This window comes from Sciurus vulgaris, assembly GCF_902686455.1.
Source record: "Sciurus vulgaris genome assembly, chromosome: 9".
NCBI classification, from domain to species: Eukaryota; Metazoa; Chordata; class Mammalia; order Rodentia; family Sciuridae; genus Sciurus; species Sciurus vulgaris.
In genome coordinates, this window is record NC_136469.1 from 105,030,971 (window position 1) to 105,049,383 (window position 18,413).

An 18,413-nucleotide genomic window follows, 5' to 3' on the forward strand; every position below is an offset into this window, starting at 1 on the left:
AACTTCTCATTCTTCTGCTTGTACATAATGCAGAATCACACCAGTCATATAATCATATATGCACATAGGATAAAAATGTCCAATTCATTCTACTATCATTCCTAGCCCCATGCCCCCTCCCCTCCCTTTACTCCCCTCTGTCTAATCCAAAGTACCTCTATTCTTCCCTAGCCCACTCCCCACTTATTGTGAATCAGCCTCCACATATCAGAGAAAACATTCAGCCTTTGATTCCTTAGGATTGGCTTATTTTGCTTAGCATGGTATTCTCTAGCTCCATTCATTTACCAGCAAATGCCACAAATTCGTTCTTCTTTAAGGCTAATATTCCACTGTGTATATATACCACATTTTCCTTATCCAGTCATCTGTTGAAGGGCACCTAAGTTGGTTCCATAGTTTAGCTATTGTGGATTGAGCTACTATAAACAGTGATGTGGCTACTTCACTGTAGTATGCTGATTTTAAGTCCTCTTGGTGTAAACTGAGGAGTGGGATTGCTGAGTCAAATGGTGGTTCCCTTCCAAGTTTTCTGACGACTCTCCATACTGCTTTCCAGAGTAGTTGCACCAATCTGCAATTCCACCAACAATGTATGAGTGTACCTTTTCCCCCACATCCTCGCCAACACCTAATGTTGCTTGTATTCTTGATAATTGCCATTCTGACTAGAGTGAGATGAAATCTTAGAGTAATTTTCATTTGCATTTCTCTAATTGCTAGAGATGATGAGCATTTCTTCATATGTTTGTTGATCAATTGTATTTCTTCTGTGAAGTGTCTGTTCAGTTCCTTAGCCCATTTATTGATTGAGTTATTTGTTTTCTTGGTGTTATGGCTTTTTTTTTTTTTTTTTATTGTAAACAAATGGGATACATGTTGTTTCTCTGTTTGTACATGGCGTAAAGGCATACCATTTGTGTAATCATAAATTTACATAGAGCAATGTTGTTTGATTCATTCTGTTATTTTTTTCCCTTCCCCCCACCCCTCCCACCCCTCTTTACCCTCTATACAGTAGTTCCTTCCTCCATACTTGCCCCCCTCCCTAACCCTAACTCTAACCCTTCCCTCCCCCCCATTATGTGTCAACCTCCACTTATTAGCGATATCATTCGTCCTTTGGCTTTTTGAGATTGGCTTATCTCACTTAGCATGATATTCTCCAATTTCATCCATTTGCCTGCAAATGTCATAATTTTATCATTCTTTATGGCTGAGTAATATTCCATAGTATATATATACCACAGTTTCTTTATCCACTCATCAATTGAAGGGCATCTAGGTTGGTTCCACAGTCTGGCTATTGTGAATTGAGCAGCTATGAACATTGATGTGGCTGTATTTCTGTAGTATGCAGATTTTAAGTCCTTTGGGTATAGGCCAAGGAGTGGGATAGCTGGGTCAAAGGGTGGTTCCATTCCAAGTTTTCTAAGGAATCTCCACACTGCTTTCCATAGTGGCTGCACTAATTTGCAGCCCCACCAGCAGTGTATGAGTGTACCTTTCTCCCCACATCCTCGCCAACACCTGTTGTTGCTCGTATTCTTGATAATCGCCATTCTAATTGGGGTGAGATGGAATCTTAGGGTGGTTTTGATTTGCATTTCTCTTATTACTAGAGATGTTGAACATTTTTCCATATGTTTGTTGATTGCTTGTAGATCTTCTTCTGTGAAGTGTCTATTCATTTCCTTAGCCCATTTGTTGACTGGACTGTTTGAATTCTTGGAGTAGAGTTTTTTGAGTTCTTTATAGATTCTGGAGATTAGTGCTCTATCTGAAGTATGATTGGCAAAGATATTCTCCCACTCTGTAGGCTCTTTCTTCGCATTGCTGATAGTTTCCTTTGCTGAGAGAAAGCTTTTTAGTTTGAATCTATCCCAGTGGTTGATTCTAGCTTTTATTTCTTGTGCTATGGGAGTCCTGTTAAGGAAGTCTGGTCCTAGACCAACAAGGTGAAGATTTGGACCTACTTTTTCTTCTATAATCTGCAGGGTCTCTGGTCTGATTCCGAGGTCCTTAATCCATTTTGAGTTTAGTTTCGTGCATGGTGAGAGATATGGGTTTAGTTTCATTCTGTTGCATATGGATTTCCAATTCTCCCAGCACCATTTGTTGAAGAGGCTATCTTTTCTCCATTGCATATTTTTGGCCCCTTTGTCTAGTATGAGAAAATTGTATTTATTTGGGTTTGTGTCCGTGTCCTCTATTCTGTACCATTGATCTACCTTTCTATTTTGGTACCAATACCATGCCGTTTTTGTTACTATTGCTTTGTAGTAGAGTTGAAGATCTGGTATTGCAATACCCCCTGTTTCACTCTTCCTGCTAAGGATTGCTTTAGCTATTCTGGGTTTCTTATTCTTCCAGATGAATTTCATAATTGCCTGCTCTATTTCTGTAAGGTACGTCATTGGGATTTTAATTGGAATTGCATTGAATTTGTATAGCACTTTAGGTAGTATGGCCATTTTGACAATATTAATTCTTCCTATCCAAGAACATGGAAGATCTTTCCATCTTCTAAGGTGTTCTTTAATTTCTTTCTTTAGTGTTGTATAGTTCTCATTGTAGAGGTCTTTCACCTCTTTTGTGAGATTGATTCCCAAGTATTTTATTTTTTTCGAGGCTATTGTGAATGGGGTAGTTTTCCTAATTTCTCTTTCTGAAGATTCATCACTTATGTATAAAAATGCGTTGGATTTATGGGCATTGATCTTGTAACCTGCTACTTTACTGAATTCACTTATGAGTTCTAAGAGTTTTCTGGTGGAATTTCCAGGTTCCTCTAAATATATAATCATGTCATCAGCGAACAGGGATAGTTTGAGTTCTTCTTTTCCAATTCGTATCCCTTTAATTTCTTTGGTTTGTCTAATTGCTCTGGCCAGAGTCTCAAGAACGATGTTGAATAGAAGTGGTGAAAGAGGGCATCCCTGCCTTGTTCCAGTTTTTAGGGGGAATGCTTTCAGTTTTTCACCATTTAGAATGATATTAGCCATGGGCTTAGCATAAATGGCCTTTACAATATTAAGGAATGTTCCCACTATCCCTATTTTTTCTAGTGTTTTGAGCATGAAGGGGTGCTGTATTTTATCAAATGCTTTTTCTGCATCTATTGAAATAATCATGTGATTCTTGACTTTAAGTCTATTAATATGGTGAATTACATTTATTGATTTCCTGATGTTGAACCAACCTTGCATCCCTGGGATGAAACCCACTTGATCATGGTGCACTATCTTTTTAATATGTTTTTGTATGCGATTTGCTAAAATTTTGTTGAGAATTTTTGCGTCGATGTTCATTAAGGATATTGGTCTGAAATTTTCTTTCCTTGATGAGTCTCTGTCTGGTTTAGGTATCAGTGTGATATTGGCTTCATAGAATGAGTTTGGGAGGGTTCCCTCCTCTTCTATTTTATGGAATACTTTGAGAAGTATTGGAATGAGCTCTTCCTTAAAGGTTTTGTAGAACTCGGCTGAGAACCCATCTGGTCCCGGACTTTTCTTTGTTGGTAGGCTTTTGATGACTTCTTCTATTTCAGTACTTGAAATTGGTCTATTTAAATTGTGTATGTCCTCCTCATTCAGTTTAGGCAATTCATATGTCTCTAGAAACCTGTTGATGTCTTCGAAATTTTCTATTTTGTTGGAGTATAGATTTTCAAAATAGCTTCTAATTATGTTTTGTATTTCCATCCTGTCTGTTGTGATATTTCCTTGTTCATTCCGAATTTTAGTGATTTGGGTTTTCTCTCATCTTCTCTTTGTTAGTGTGGCTAAAGGTTTATCAATTTTGTTTATTTTTTCGAAGAACCAACTATTTATTTTGTCAATTTTTTGTATTGTTTCTTTTGTTTCAATTTCATTGATTTCAGCTCTGAGTTTAACAATTTCCTGTCTTCTACTACTTTTGGTGCTGTTCTGTTCTTCTTTTTCTAAGGCTTTGAGCTGTAGTGTTAGGTTGTTTATTTGTTGAGTTTTACTTCTTTTATTAAATGCGCTCCATGAAATAAATTTCCCTCTAAGTACTGCTTTCATAGTGTCCCAGAGGTTTTGATATGATGTTTCTTTGTTCTCATTTACCTCTAAGAATTTTTTAATTTCCTTCCTAATATCTTCTGTTATCCATTCATCATATAATAGCATATTGTTTAATCTCCAGATGTTGGAATAGTTTCTGTGTTTTACTCTTTCATTTATTTCTAACTTCAATCCATTATGATCTGATAGAATACATGCTAGTGTCTCTATCTTCTTGTATTTGCTAACATTAGCTTTGTGGCATAATATATGGTCTATTTTAGAGAAGGATCCATGTGCTGCTGAGAAGAAAGTGTATTCACTCTTGGTTGGATGGAATATTCTATAAATGTCCGTTAAGTCTAAATTATTGATTGTGTTGTTGAGATCTATGGTTTCTTTGCTCAATTTTTGTCTGGAAGATCTGTCCAGTGGTGAGAGCGGCGTGTTAAAATCACCTAGTATTATTGTGTTGTGGTCTATTTGGTTTCTGAAATTGAGAAGGATTTGTTTGACATACATAGATGAGCCACTGTTTGGGGCATAGATGTTTATGATTGTTATATCTTGCTGATTTATGCTTCCCTTAAGCAGTATGAAATGACCTTCTTTATCCCTTCTGACTAACTTTGGCTTGAAGTCCACATTATCGGAAATGAGGATGGATACTCCAGCTTTTTTGCTGAGTCCATGTGCATGGTATGTTTTTCCCCATCCTTTCACCTTTAATCTATGGGTATCTTTTTCTATGAGGTGAGTCTCTTGCAGGCAACATATTGTTGGATCTTTCTTTTTAATCCAGTCTGCCAGTCTATGTCTTTTGATTGATGAATTCAGGCCATTAACATTCAGGGTTATTATAGAGAAATGATTTGGTTTCCCGGTCATTTGGTTCATTTTTAAAATTTTGTTTATTTATTTGTTTGACACAACTTGTTTCCTCCTTTATTTGACAATTCCTTTAGGATAATTCCTCCCTTTGCTGATTTGCTTCTTTGTTTTTCATCTCTTCCTCATGGAATATTTTGTTGAGAATGTTCTGTAATGCTGGCTTTCTTTTTGTAAATTCTTTTAGCTTTTGTTTATCATGGAAGGATTTTATTTCATCGTCAAATTTGAAGGTAAGTTTTGCTGGGTATAAGATTCTTGGTTGGCATCCATTTTCTTTCAGGGCTTGAAAAATGTTGTTCCAGGACCTTCTAGCTTTTAGGGTCTGGATTGAAAAATCTGCTGATATGCGTATTGGTTTCCCCCTGAATGTAAGTTGGTTCTTTTCTCTCACAGCTTTTAAAATTCTGTCTTTATTTTGTATGTTAGGTATTTTCATTATAATGTGCCTTGGTGTGGGTCTGTTGTAATTTTGTGTATTTGGAGTCCTGTAAGCCTCTTGAACTTGATTTTCCATTTCATTCTTCAGATTTGGGAAATTTTCTGATATTATTTCATTGAATAGGTTGTTCATTCCTTTGGCTTGTTTCTCTAGGCCTTCCTCAATCCCAATAATTCTTAAATTTGGCCTTTTCATGATATCCCATAGTTCTTGTAGATTCTGTTCATGATTTCTTACCATCTTCTCTGTTTGTTCAGCTTTGTTTTCAAGGTTAAATATTTTGTCTTCAATGTCTGAGGTTCTGTCTTCCAGGTGTTCTATCCTATTGGATATGCTTTCTATGGAGTTCTTAATTTGGTTTATTGTTTCCTTCATGTCAAGGATTTCTGTTTGGTTTTTTTTCAATATCTCTAACTCTTTATTGAAATGATCTTTTGCTTCCTGTATTTGCTCTTTTAACTGTCGATTGGTGCGATCAATCAATGCTTGCATTTGCTCTTTCATCTCATCATTCAATGCTTGCATTTGCTCTTTCATCTCCTCGTTTGCTTCTCTGATCATTTTAATTATGTACATTCTGAACTCCTTTTCTGTCATTTCTTCTGCCATGCTGTCATTGGGTTTTATTGATGTAACATGTAGATTTGTTTGCAGCATTTTCTTTCCTTGTTTTCTCATGTTGTTCAGATATCAGTGGACCGCTGAGATATTGCAGATTTCCTCTGTTGATTTACAATGACCCTGAAGATTTCTATATATATCCCCTCTTAGCCTTCAGTAGGCTGAAGTCTTGGAGGAGGTTGATAATGCGGTGCTCCACAAGGAAGCTGCCTCTCTAGGAGTGGTGGCCTTCAGGTGGGGTATATTCCCTGCTAGTGGGCAGAGGTGCCTCCACTTGTTGACCAATGGTCATCCAAAGGGGACCTAGGCTGTGGGCTGAGGCAAGGCCTGTTTGGGCCTGAGTCTCTGGTTTTACCGTCCTTGTGGGAAACCTCACCCAGCAGGGAAGACTCACCCGGTGGGGAGGTCTCGCTGGTCAGTTTCCTCCTAGAGGTTCCCCTCAATTTACAGCTACTGCCTGGGCTGGGCTGCCTTCCTCTGCAAAGTTTCCAGGGGCCCGGCCCTACCTCCTGGGCCTGGGAGCCTCACCCTTCGCAGATGAATCTCCTTAGGCTGCCCCTCCTCAGAGAATTTGCCCATAGGCCTGGAACCTTCGCTCCGCCCTAAGCCTGTCTCTGTGCGGTTCTTCCACCCAGAAGCCTCCTAGATCCTGGGACCCTGTTCTGCACCTAATCGCCTGGCTGCGTGGCCCCTCCTCTGAGCAGCCACCTGTGGCCCCGAACAATCGCTCTGAGTCCCAGAGACCCGCCACAGGCCTCTTCCTCCAGACAGCCGCCCAGTATGCCAGTGCGGTCACTAGGAGTCCAAGAAACTCACTTCGTGCCTCCTCCTCCCACCAACCACCCGTAGCCCGGGGCAATCAATCACTCCGAGTTGAAGTGACCCTGCCCGTTCCTCCTCCTTCTCCAGATAACCCCCCGGGTGTTCAGGAGCAGTCCCTCTGAGTGGCTCTGAATCCACGTGACCCGCTGCACGGGTCCTCTGGGCAACCGCCCGGAGCTCTGGTGTGGTCCCTCAAGACCAAGCGTCCCACCACGCTTCTCCTCCAGGCAGCCCCCCTGTGTTCAGGAGCTGTCACTTTAAGACCAAACAACTCACCACTCGCCTTCTCCTCTGAGCAGCCGCCTGGAGCGCTAATGCAGTCACTGCGAGTCCAAAGGACCCGCCGCGCTCCTTCTCCTCCTTCTCCTACTCCTCCGGGCAGGCCCCGGGGTTCAGAAGTGGTCAGAGTCCAAACAGCTCGCCACGCAGCCCCTTCTCTGGCAACCGCCTGTAGTTCCCGTATAGTCACCCGAATCCAAGCGGCCGCTCCTCTTCCTCCTCGTCCTCAGGGCAGGCCCCGGGGTTCAGAAGCGTCGTTCTGATTCCAAACAGCTCGCTGCGCGGCTTCTCCTCTGGCAACTGCCCGCAGCTCTGGCGCAGTCTCTCCGAATCCAAGTGGCCACGCTCCTCTCCTCCTCCTCAGGGCAGGCCCCGGTGTCCTGAGTCCACACAGTTCTCCCCGCCACTCTTCCCCCGGGCAGCCGCCGGAGCCCCAGTGGCTGCTCCGAGTCCCAGCGCTGTGCCGCCGGCCTCCTCTATGGCGCTCCAGCGGGGGGAGGGGCGTCTCGCCGGCAGTTCTACTTCACAAAGTTTCCTGCGTTCCGGGACCCCCGTCCCATCCGGGATGCCCCCCCAGGGGGTGAGAGTCACCCGGCTACTTTGAGTTGGTCCCAAGCGTCTCAATATCTCCTCTCTTGAATCCTGAGTTCTGGAGCAACACGTAATGCCTTATGGCTTTTTTTGAGTTCTTTATGTATCCTGGAGATTAGTGCTCTATCTGAGGTGCATGTGGTAAAGATTTTTTTCCCATTCTGTAGGCTCTCTCGTCACATTACTGATTGTTTCCTTTGCTGAGAACAAGCTTTTCAGTTTCAATCTATTCCATTTATTGATTCTTAATTTTACCTCCTTTGCTTTAGAAGTCTGGTGAAGGAAGTCAGATCCTAAGCTGACATGGTGAAGATTTGGCCCTACTTTTTCTTCTATTGGGTTCAGGGTCTCTGTTCTAGTACCTAAGTCTTTGATGTACTTTGAGTTGAATTTGTGCAAGGTGAGAGATAGAAGTTTAATTTCATTTTGTTACATATGAATTTCCAGTTTTCCTAGCACCATTTGTTGAAGAGGCTTATCTTTTCTCCAATGTATGTTCTTGGCTCCTTTGACTAGTATGAGATAACTGTATTTATGTGGGTTTGTCTCTGTGTCCTCTATTTTGTACCATTGGTCTACATGTCTGTTTTGGTGCCAATACCATGCCATTTTTGTTATACTACAGAGTTTAAGTTCTGGTATTGTGATGCCTCCTGCTTTACTCTTCTTGCTAAGGATTACTTTGGCTAATCTGGGTCTCTTATTTTTCCAAATGAATTTCATGAATGCTTTTTCTAGTTCTATGAAGAATGTCATTGGGATTTTAATAGGAATTGCATTAAATCTGTATAATGCTTTTAATGGTATGGCCATTTTGACAATATTAATTCTGACTGTTTAAGACACATGGAAGATCTTTCCATCTTCTAAGGTCTTCAATTTCTTTCTTTAGTGTTCTGTAGTTTTCATTGTAGAGCTCTTTCACCTCTTTTGTTAGATTGATTCCCAAATATATATATTTTTTGAGACTATTGTGAATGGGGTTTTCTACCCCTCTTCTATATTTACCTCCCTAAGGGAACTGTGCTGTGGGGTGTTTCACCTTTCAGACTAGAAATCTGCTTTTACTGTTCTTAGGATTTCAACATTGGAATTTTAGTCTTTTGGGAATGCAAATTTCGGGATTTTTAACACTTAAGTCTGAAATTTTTGGAATTTCAACTTTTGGGATTATAGTGCTCAGGATTGTGTCTTTTGGGATTGTGATCAGCACCACATCTTTCTTGTTGAAAGTAGACTTCCTTTAACATTTCTTCTAGTATCGGTTCACTGCTAATGTGTTCTTTCCAGTCTTATATATCTGAAGTTTTTATTTGCCTTCATCTTTAAAATATATTTTTACTTAATAAAATATTGTAGGCTGACATTTAAATAATTTTTTGTGATTTTTAAAGGTTGCTCCACTATCTTCCATTTGCTTTGTTTCTAGTAAAACCCTGCTCTCATTTTTTTCTTGGACTTCTTTATGATGTTCTGAACATACACTCATTTTTTGTGTGTGGTTAGATATATTTATGTTTTCCCATATAATTTCCTCTTTTGCTTTTATTCTCAAAAATTGCTTCCCCAAAGTTCAGCTCCACCAAGCTTATTTTTATGTCCCTTACATTCCATGGACAGCAAAATTGTCAGAGAAGCTTTTTCCAGAAGATTATGCTTTTAATCCAACTGGAATTTGTTTTGTTGTATGGGAATCAGAATATTGTCTGTGATTGATCTCTGGAACTCACCCAAGTCAGGAACTCTTCTCCCGAAATCTTGGTTGCAGAGTGCTCCAGCCCTCTTCCCCATGGCCCCCCGCCCAACCCAGGACTAGCTGGATATCCTGCCCTGTGTTTTCCACAGACCAGAATTGATAAACCATATTTGTTGCTAACCTATTGACAGCTTCCCTCTTCACTCTCATCAGCCCATTCACGAGTCTGCCAGCACTTACAAAATAATCCAGAATAATTCACACACAGTCACCTGAGGCTGATCTCACTAAATGACTTAGATTCCATAAATAAGAAAAATACTGTGGCAGTCAAGAGCAGCTTTGATTTTAGTCTATCACAATTGGTTGTTATTCCCCAAGAGATTATACCTATTATCTTGAGGGTGAACCGATGAGTCCAAATCTCTCCCATATGCCCCTCAATTGGGACAGCCAGGCCAGGTTCTTTTTAAGATACTGGCAGAAACCAAGAGAACAAGTGCCACCACATACACATGTGAAATCTTTGCTCGCACCACATCTGCTGACATTCCATTGGCCAAAGCAAGTCACATGGCAAAAAAAATCTCAGTGGGTGGAAAAGTGTATTCTGCCCACAGGAGAGTGAATATTTGCTGTCTAGACTATTACGCAGGGCTTCCATTGGACTCAGAATGCTGCATGGTCTTAGTAGTCAAGGCAGATCTCAATTTCAGTTGTGAGAAACAAGTCACAAGGAAGGTAACTGAGGCATGGAGACCTTAAGTGATGTCCCCTAACTCACATCAAAGTTGCTAACAAAGATGGACTGAAACTTGGTCTCTTAATTCCCCCTCCAGGTCACTATTAATTCCCTGTCACAAGCAGGATAACTAAGCAACCCTTAACACATCTGACAATTTTATTACATATTTCATGACCCAGGCCTTTCTTTTGATTAGAGAATCCTGCCCTCAGCTGCCTTTTCCAGTTTCTACAATCAAGTTTTGTTTTGTTTAAATTTGATTAAGGGTCTTACTCAAGCCCCCCTCCCCTTTTTTAAGTTGAAAAGATGGGCACAGTTACTGGGTAATGATTAAGACACCTGGGTTTTGATCCCAGCTCCATCTACCATGACAGTAGCAAGTTCTCACCTTGCATGAGCTAGGTGATTTCATTCATAAAATGGTGATAAGCCCCAGGATTTTGTGAAGATTAAAAGGAGATGTTTGTGAAATGCTTAGAGCAAAAAGAGCACACAACTGAATAGTTTAAAACTAATTTTCCCCCACTTCAAAGCTAGTTGTGAACTCTCGCTTCATTGAACCCCTAAGTTACTTATTCAGTTCAGTTAAGCACTGAGATATTTTAGGAACCATAAGTTCAAAGTCCAGGCAGATATCATGAAAATGTTAAGGAACCTATGGAGTCTTTCACATTGTTACCTTATGCTGTATTTTTTCTTATGGATTTATATTTGCATATTAAAGCATATAGGAATACTCTCTGCACAGAGAAACATATTTTCTCCAGGGGTTTTATTAAAAATATTTAACAACTGGTCTTCAGCCCAGGTTCTTCAGTTGGATGCTTCCTGGTTGCAGCAGCATCCTGCTGGATTGAGGAGGGGGAGGGGAGAATGGACCAAAGTGCCCAGGGCCATGGGGCAGCACACAGGGACTCCAGCAATGGCTATTTACAAACCAATATGGGACTATTTCTTACTCTCATGTGTCAACTAAATATGAGCTTTGGTTTCTCTCATTGTTTTTTAAACATATAGTCTTCTTGGCCTATCCCTAGTGTTCCTATTTTTGTAGAATATGAGTACAAAGAAATTATAGTCTTGTATAAGCTCAAACCCCCATCTGAAGCACGCAGGCCTCATTCAGCTCCAGCCAAATGTTGTCTTATGCCAGTTGGAACTTCCAGCTTTTAAGAGAAGCCAGAAATGCAAATTTTTGTATTGAATCTTCAATGTTGGCTCAGTGATTTCTAAAACTCTGCACAGGGCAAACACTATGGCCTCTGGTCTATTGAATGTATACTATATACCAGATAGTGCAAGAATTCAAAGATATGAATTCTTCCCTGAAGGAACTTGATCCTCTGATGGTCAGGTGGACAGTCTAATAATAGATAATTTTATAGTTGGAGGATATGTACGATGAACTACTTTGCCTAATTAGTAATTTTTTCTTCTTTATACCTTATTTTCCAACCAGACTAAGCTTCTTAAGGGTAAGAATTCTGAGCAATATTTGTGCTCAGCACCAAGTCCCTGGTTAATAATGTTTTGATTGATTTACTGCCCTAGTGGTCTCTTGCTTAATCCATATAACTAAAATGGTTGTATGACAACCTACCTGGTATAGCCTTTTCAATTAAGTCATCATCTCTCTGCATAATCAATCAGTCCACAGTAAGTACCTTGCAGACTATAGGCAAGGAATAAACCCTTCTGGAATTGAATCAACTTATTCTGATATGCGGTAGTTAGTTAAAGACAGCCCACATGCTAGAGCAGAGCGGAAGAAAATGTAAATATGCAGGCGCTCCTTGTGAGGCCCATCTGGGAAATCAAATTTGGGAGATTGCTATGACTGGCACCTCATTCCCAACCTTTATTTATTTTCAATGCCAAACAGACCTTCTGGTTACTCCCTGGAATCAAGTGAAGTACAAAGGCAGAAACTAAAATTCAATTTGATTATTGTGCTGGAAAACGAACTGTAGCTATAATTTATTAGCTTGGAAAATGCAAGGATACCTAGAAAATAGTCATAATGACAGCAATAAGAAGTATAAGAAAGGATATGGCTATGTAAATTTATGATTACACAAATGGTATGCCTTTACGCCATGTACAAACAGAGAAACAACATGTATCCCATTTGTTTACAATAAAAAAAAAAAAAGAAAGGATATGGCTATAAAATACAGTAAGATAATCTTAAAACTGGAGGTATTTATTCACGTAATAAAGCATCAGAATGACATATTTCCTCTGTTATCATAGCAAGATTATTCCATTTTACCCGCAGTTCAATAGAATAAACAAATATTTATCACCTCCTTTAACCAATTTCACTGATGCTTTTATTTAAAAAATAAATTACATTCTCATTGTACAGTTCATCTCCTAGGCCTTTTTTCTGCTCAAACACATACCTCTTTTCCCCAAAAAACATTGGAATTACACTCTATACCATTCTGCAGCTTAACTTTTTTCTTTCTGTTTAGTCAACTCACAGGTGTATCTACCCTATTTTCTTTTAAAACTACCTATGATTTGATGGTATTAATATACCATATTTGACAACTTCTCAATTGAGAACCATTAATGTTGTAATTTATTTTTTACTTTTAACAGGACTATGGAAACTGAAGTCATTGCAGAGTTTGGATCTGTCGTTCAATGGGATATTGAAGATTGGGCTGTCTGATTTTCATAACTGCTTGCAACTGGAGAACCTCTATTTAAAGAGCAACAAAATATACAAAATTCACCCAGAAGCTTTCAAGGACCTCAAAAAATTACAGGTTCTAAAATCATTTTTTGTTAATTTTTTAATTTATTCTAATTGGTTATACATGATAGTAGAATGCATTTTGACCCATTATACACAAACGGAGCATAACTTCTCATTCCTCTGGCTGTAAATGATGCTGAGTCACACCAGTAGTGTAATCATACATACACATATACTGTCTTATTCTAACCGTCCTTCCCATCCATACTGCCTCACCCCTGCCCTCACTCCCCTCTGAATAATCCAAAGTTCCTTCTTTCTTCCCTACCCTACCCCCCCAACTGTGAATCAGCATCCACATATCAGAGAAAAATTTTGGCCTTTGAGTCTTTGGGATTGGCTTATTTTGCTTAGCATGATATTCTCTAGCTCTATTCATTTACCAGCAAATACCACAAATTCATTCTTCTTTAAGGCTAATATTCCACTGTGTATATATACCACATTTTCCTTACCCATTTATTTGTTGAAGGGTACCTAGATTGGTTCCATAGTTTAGCTATTGTGAATTGAGCTACTATAAACAGTGATGTGGCTGTGTCACTGTAGTATGCTGATTTTAAGTTCTTTGGGTATAAACCGAGGAGTGGATAGCTGGGTCAATGGTGGCTCCATTCCAAGTTTTCTGACGACTCTCCATACTGCTTTCCAGAGTAGTTGCACCAATTTGCATTCCCACCAACAATGTATGAGTGTACTTTTTTCCCCACATCCTTACCAACACTTATTATTGCTTGTATTCTTGATAATCACCATTCTGACTAGAGTGAGATGAAATCTTAGAGTAATTTTCATTTGCATTTCTCTAATTGCTAGAGATGATAAGTATTTTTTCATATGTTTGTTGATCAATTGTATTTCTTCTGTGAAGTGTCTGTTCAGTTCCTTAGCCCATTTATTGATTGGGTTATTTGTTTTCTTGGTATTATAGCTTTTTTTGAGTTCTTTATGTATCCTGGAGATTAGTGCTCTATCTGAGGTGCATGTGGTAAAGATTTTTTTCCCATTCTGTAGGCTCTCTCGTCACATTATTGATTGTTTCCTTTGCTGAGAACAAGCTTTTCAGTTTCAGTCCATTCCATTTATTGATTCTTAATTTTACCTCCTTTGCTTTAGAAGTCTGGTGAAGGAAGTCAGATCCTAAGCTGACATGGTGAAGATTTGGCCCTACTTTTTCTTCTATTGGGTTCAGGGTCTCTGTTCTAGTACCTAAGTCTTTGATGTACTTTGAATTGAATTTGTGCAAGGTGAGAGATAGAAGTTTAATTTCATTTTGTTACATATGAATTTCCAGTTTTCCTAGCACCATTTGTTGAAGAGCCTATCTTTTCTCCAATGTATGTTCTTGGCTCCTTTGACTAGTATGAGATAACTGTATTTATGTGGGTTTGTCTCTGTGTCCTCTATTTTGTACCATTGGTCTACATGTCTGTTTTGGTGCCAATACCATGCCATTTTTGTTACTATGGCTCTGTAGTATAGTTTAAGTTCTGGTATTGTGATGCCTCCTGCTTTACTCTTCTTGCTGAGGATTACTTTGGCTATTCTGGGTCTCTTATTTTTCCAAATGAATTTCATGAATGCTTTTTCTAGTTCTATGAAGAATATCATTGGGATTTTAATAGGAATTGCATTAAATCTGTATAATGCTTTTGATGGTGTGGCCATTTTGACAATATTAATTCTGACTATTTAAGAACATGGAAGATCTTTCCATCTTCTAAGGTCTTCAATTTCTTTCTTTAGTGTTCTGTAGTTTTCAATGTAGTTTTCATTTCACCTCTTTTGTTAGATTGATTCCCAAGTATTTTGTTTTAGGTTACTGTGGATGGGGTAGTTTTCCTAATTTCTCTTACAGTGGATGCATCACTTATGTATTGAAATGCATTTGATTTGCATTTCTTTGCTGCTTTGCTGAATTCATTTATGAGTTCTAGAAGTTTTCTGGTGGAATTTTTTGGAACTTCTAAATATATGATTATGTCATCAGTAGTGGTACTTTGAGTTCTTCTTCCCTATTTGTATCCCTTTAATTTATTTTGTCTGTCTGATTGTTCTGGCTAGAGTTTCAAGGACTATGTTGAATAGAAGTGGTGAAGACATCAGGGAGGAAATAAAAAAATACTTAGAGGTAAATGAGAACACTGATACAACATATCAAAATCTCTGGGACACTATGAAGGCAGTACTAAGAGGAAAGAAAGTTCATTGCAGGTCTTCTTCAATTTCTTTCAGTTTTTAAAAGGAATGCTTTTAATTTTTCTCCATTTAGAATGATGTTGGCCTTGGGCTTAGGCATAGCTAGCTTTTACAATGTTGAGGTATGTTCCTACTATCTAGTTTTTCTAATGTTTTGAACATGAAGATGTACTGTATTTTGTCAAATGCTTTTTCTTTGTCTATTGAGATAATCATATGATTCTTGTCTTTAAGTCTCTTGATATGATGTATTAAATTTACTGATTTCTGTTCATCCCTGGGATGAACCCCACTTGATCATGGTGCACTGTCTTTTTTTAATATGTTTTCATATGCAATTTGCCAGAATTTTATTGAGAATTTTTGCATCTATGTTCATCAGGGACATTTGTCTGAAGTTTTCTTTCCTCGATGTGTCTATGTCTGTTTTTGATTTCAGGGTAATACTAACCTCATAGAATGAGTTTGGAAGGGTTCCCTCCTTTTCTATTTCATGGAATAATTTGAGGAGTATTGGTGTTAATTCTCTGAAGAACTCATCTGAGAATCCATCTGGTACTGGGCTTTTCTTGGTTGGTAGGCCTTTGATGGCATCTTCTATTTCATTGCTTGAAATTGATCTGTTTAAATTGTGTATGTATTCCTGCTTCAGTTTAGGTAGATCATATGTCTCTAGAAATTTGTTGATGCTTTGAGATTTTCTCTTTTATTTGAGTATAAATTTTCAAAATAGTTTCTAATTATCTTCTGTATTTCAGTATTGTTTGTCATGATATTTCTTTTTTCATCACAGATTTTAGTAATTTGAGTTTTCTCTCTCTCTTCATTAGTGTAACTAAGGGTTTATCCATTTTACTTATTTTTTCAAAGAACTAACTTTTTGTTTTGCCAATGATTTCAATTGTTTCTTTTGATTCAATTTCATTGATTTCAGCTCTGATTTTAATTATTTCCTCTCTTCTGCTTTTGATATTGATTTATTATTTTTCTAGGCTTTGAGATGTAATGTTAGGTCATTTCTTTTAATGTATGAGCTCAATATAATGAACTTTCTTTCCTCTTAGCACAGCCTTCATAGTATCCCAGAGATTTTGATATGTTGTTTTGGTATTCTCATTTACCTCTAAATATTTTTTTTATTTCCTCCCTGATGTCCTTTGCCATCCATTCATCATTAAATGGCTTGTTATTTAGTCTCCAGGTGTTGGAGTAGCTCCTATTTTTTATCTTATCATTGATTTCTAATTTTATTTCATTATGATCTGGTAGAATGTAGGGTAATATTTCTATTTTTTTTTATTTGCTGAGAGTTTCTTTGTGGCATAACATAGAGTCTATTTTAGAGAAGGATTCATGTGCTACTGAGAAGAAAGTGTATTTGCTTGATGATGGATGAAATATTCTTTATGTGTCTGTTAAGTCTAAATAATTGATTGCATTATTTAGTTTTTCTAATTAATTAATTATTTATTTATTTTTACAGACTGCATTTTGATTCATTGTACACAAATGGGGTACATCATTTCATTTCTATGGTTGTACATGATGTAAATTCATACCATTCGTGTAATCATACATGTATATAGGGTAATGATTTTTGTCTCATTCAACCATTTTTCATACCCCCCTCCCTCTCATTTCCTTCTAAATAATATAAAGTTCCCCCACTTTTCTCTCATTCTCCACCCCACCACGACCAGCAGGAGGCACCACTTATCAGGGAAAACATTTGGCCTTTGGTTTTTTGGGATTGGCTTATTTCACTTAGCATGATACTCTCCAACTCCATCCATTTCTCTGCAAATGCCATAATATTATTCTTCTTTATGGCTGTATATATACCATTGTGTATATATACCACAGCTTCTATATCCATTCATCTGTTGAAGGACATCTAGGTTGGTTCCACAATCTAGCTATTGTGAATTGAGCTGCTATGAACATTGATATGGCTGCATTCCTGTAGTATGCTGATTTTAAGTCCTTTGGGTATAAAATGAGGAGCGAAATAACTGAGTTAAAAGGTGGGTCCATTCCAAGTTTTCTGAGGATTCTCCACACTGCTTTCCAGAGTGGCTGCACCAATTTGCAACTCCACCAGCAATGTAAAAATGTGCCTTTTTCCCCACATCCACGCCAACATCTATTATTATTTGTGTTCTTGATAATAGCCATTCTAATTGGAGTGAGGTGAAATCTTAGAGTTGTTTTAATTTGCATTTCTCTGATTACTAGAGATGCTGAACACTTTTTCATATATTTATTAATTGCCTGTGTGTCTTTTTCTGTAAAGTGTCCAGTTCCTAGACCCATTTATTGATTGGGTTCTTTGTATTTTTGGTGTAAAGTTTTATAAGTTCTTTATAAATTTTGGAGATAAATGCTCTATCTGAAGTGTGTGTAGAAAAGATTTTCTCCCACTCTGTAGTCTCTGTAGGCACATTATTGATTGTATCCTTTGCTGAGAAAAAGCTTTTTAGTTTGCGTCCATCCCATTTATTGATTCTTGCTTTGATTTCTTGTGCTTTGGGGATCTTGTTAAGGAAATATGATCCTAAGCCAACATGATGAAGATTCAGGCCTACTTTGTCTTCTATTTGGTGCAGGGTCTCTGGTCTAATTCCTAAGTCCTTGATCCATTTTGAGTTGAGTTTTGTGCAGGGTAAGAGATAGAGGTTTAATTTCATTTTCCTGCATGTGGATTTCCAGTTTTCCCAGCACCATTTGTTGAACAGACTACCTTTTCTCCATTGTATGTTTTTGGCTCCTTTGTGGAGAGACCCACTATTTATGTGGGTCCATCTGTGTCTTTTATTCTGTCCCATTGGGCTGCCTGTCTATTTTGGTGCCAATGCGATGCCGTTTTTGTTACTATTGCTCTGTCATATAGTTTAAGGTCTGGTATTGTGATACCTCCTACTTCACTCTTCCTGCTCAGGATTGTTTTGGCTATTCCAGGTCTCTTATTCTTCCAGATGAAGTTCATGATTGCTTTCTCCATTTCTATGAGTAATGTCATTTGGGATTTTAATTGGAATCGTATTGACTCTGTATAGCACCTTTGGTAGAATGGCCATTTTAACAATATTAATTCTGTTTATTCAAGAATATGGGAGATATTTCCATCTTCTAAGGTTTTCTTCAATTTCTTTCTTTAGTGTTCTGTAGTTTTCATTGTAGAGGTCTTTTACCTCTTTTGTTAGATTGATTCCCAAGTGTATTTTTTTTTTTTTTGAGGCTATTGTGAATGGAGTGGTTTTCCTAATTTCTCTTTCAGAGGATTCATCATTTATGACTAGAAATGCATTAGATTTATGGGTATTGATTTTATATCC

The 18,413-nt window shown here is 38.2% G+C and overlaps 1 protein-coding gene across 1 annotated transcript in view; it reads left to right on the plus strand.

The window, feature by feature from the left end:
- Window positions 1-18,413, plus strand: part of LRRC66 (leucine rich repeat containing 66) — a 50,341-nt gene that overhangs the window by 19,947 nt on the left and 11,981 nt on the right. The window contains 1 exon segment of the mRNA XM_079154031.1: window positions 12,720-12,889. Coding sequence (XP_079010157.1) covers window positions 12,720-12,889 — 170 coding nt within the window.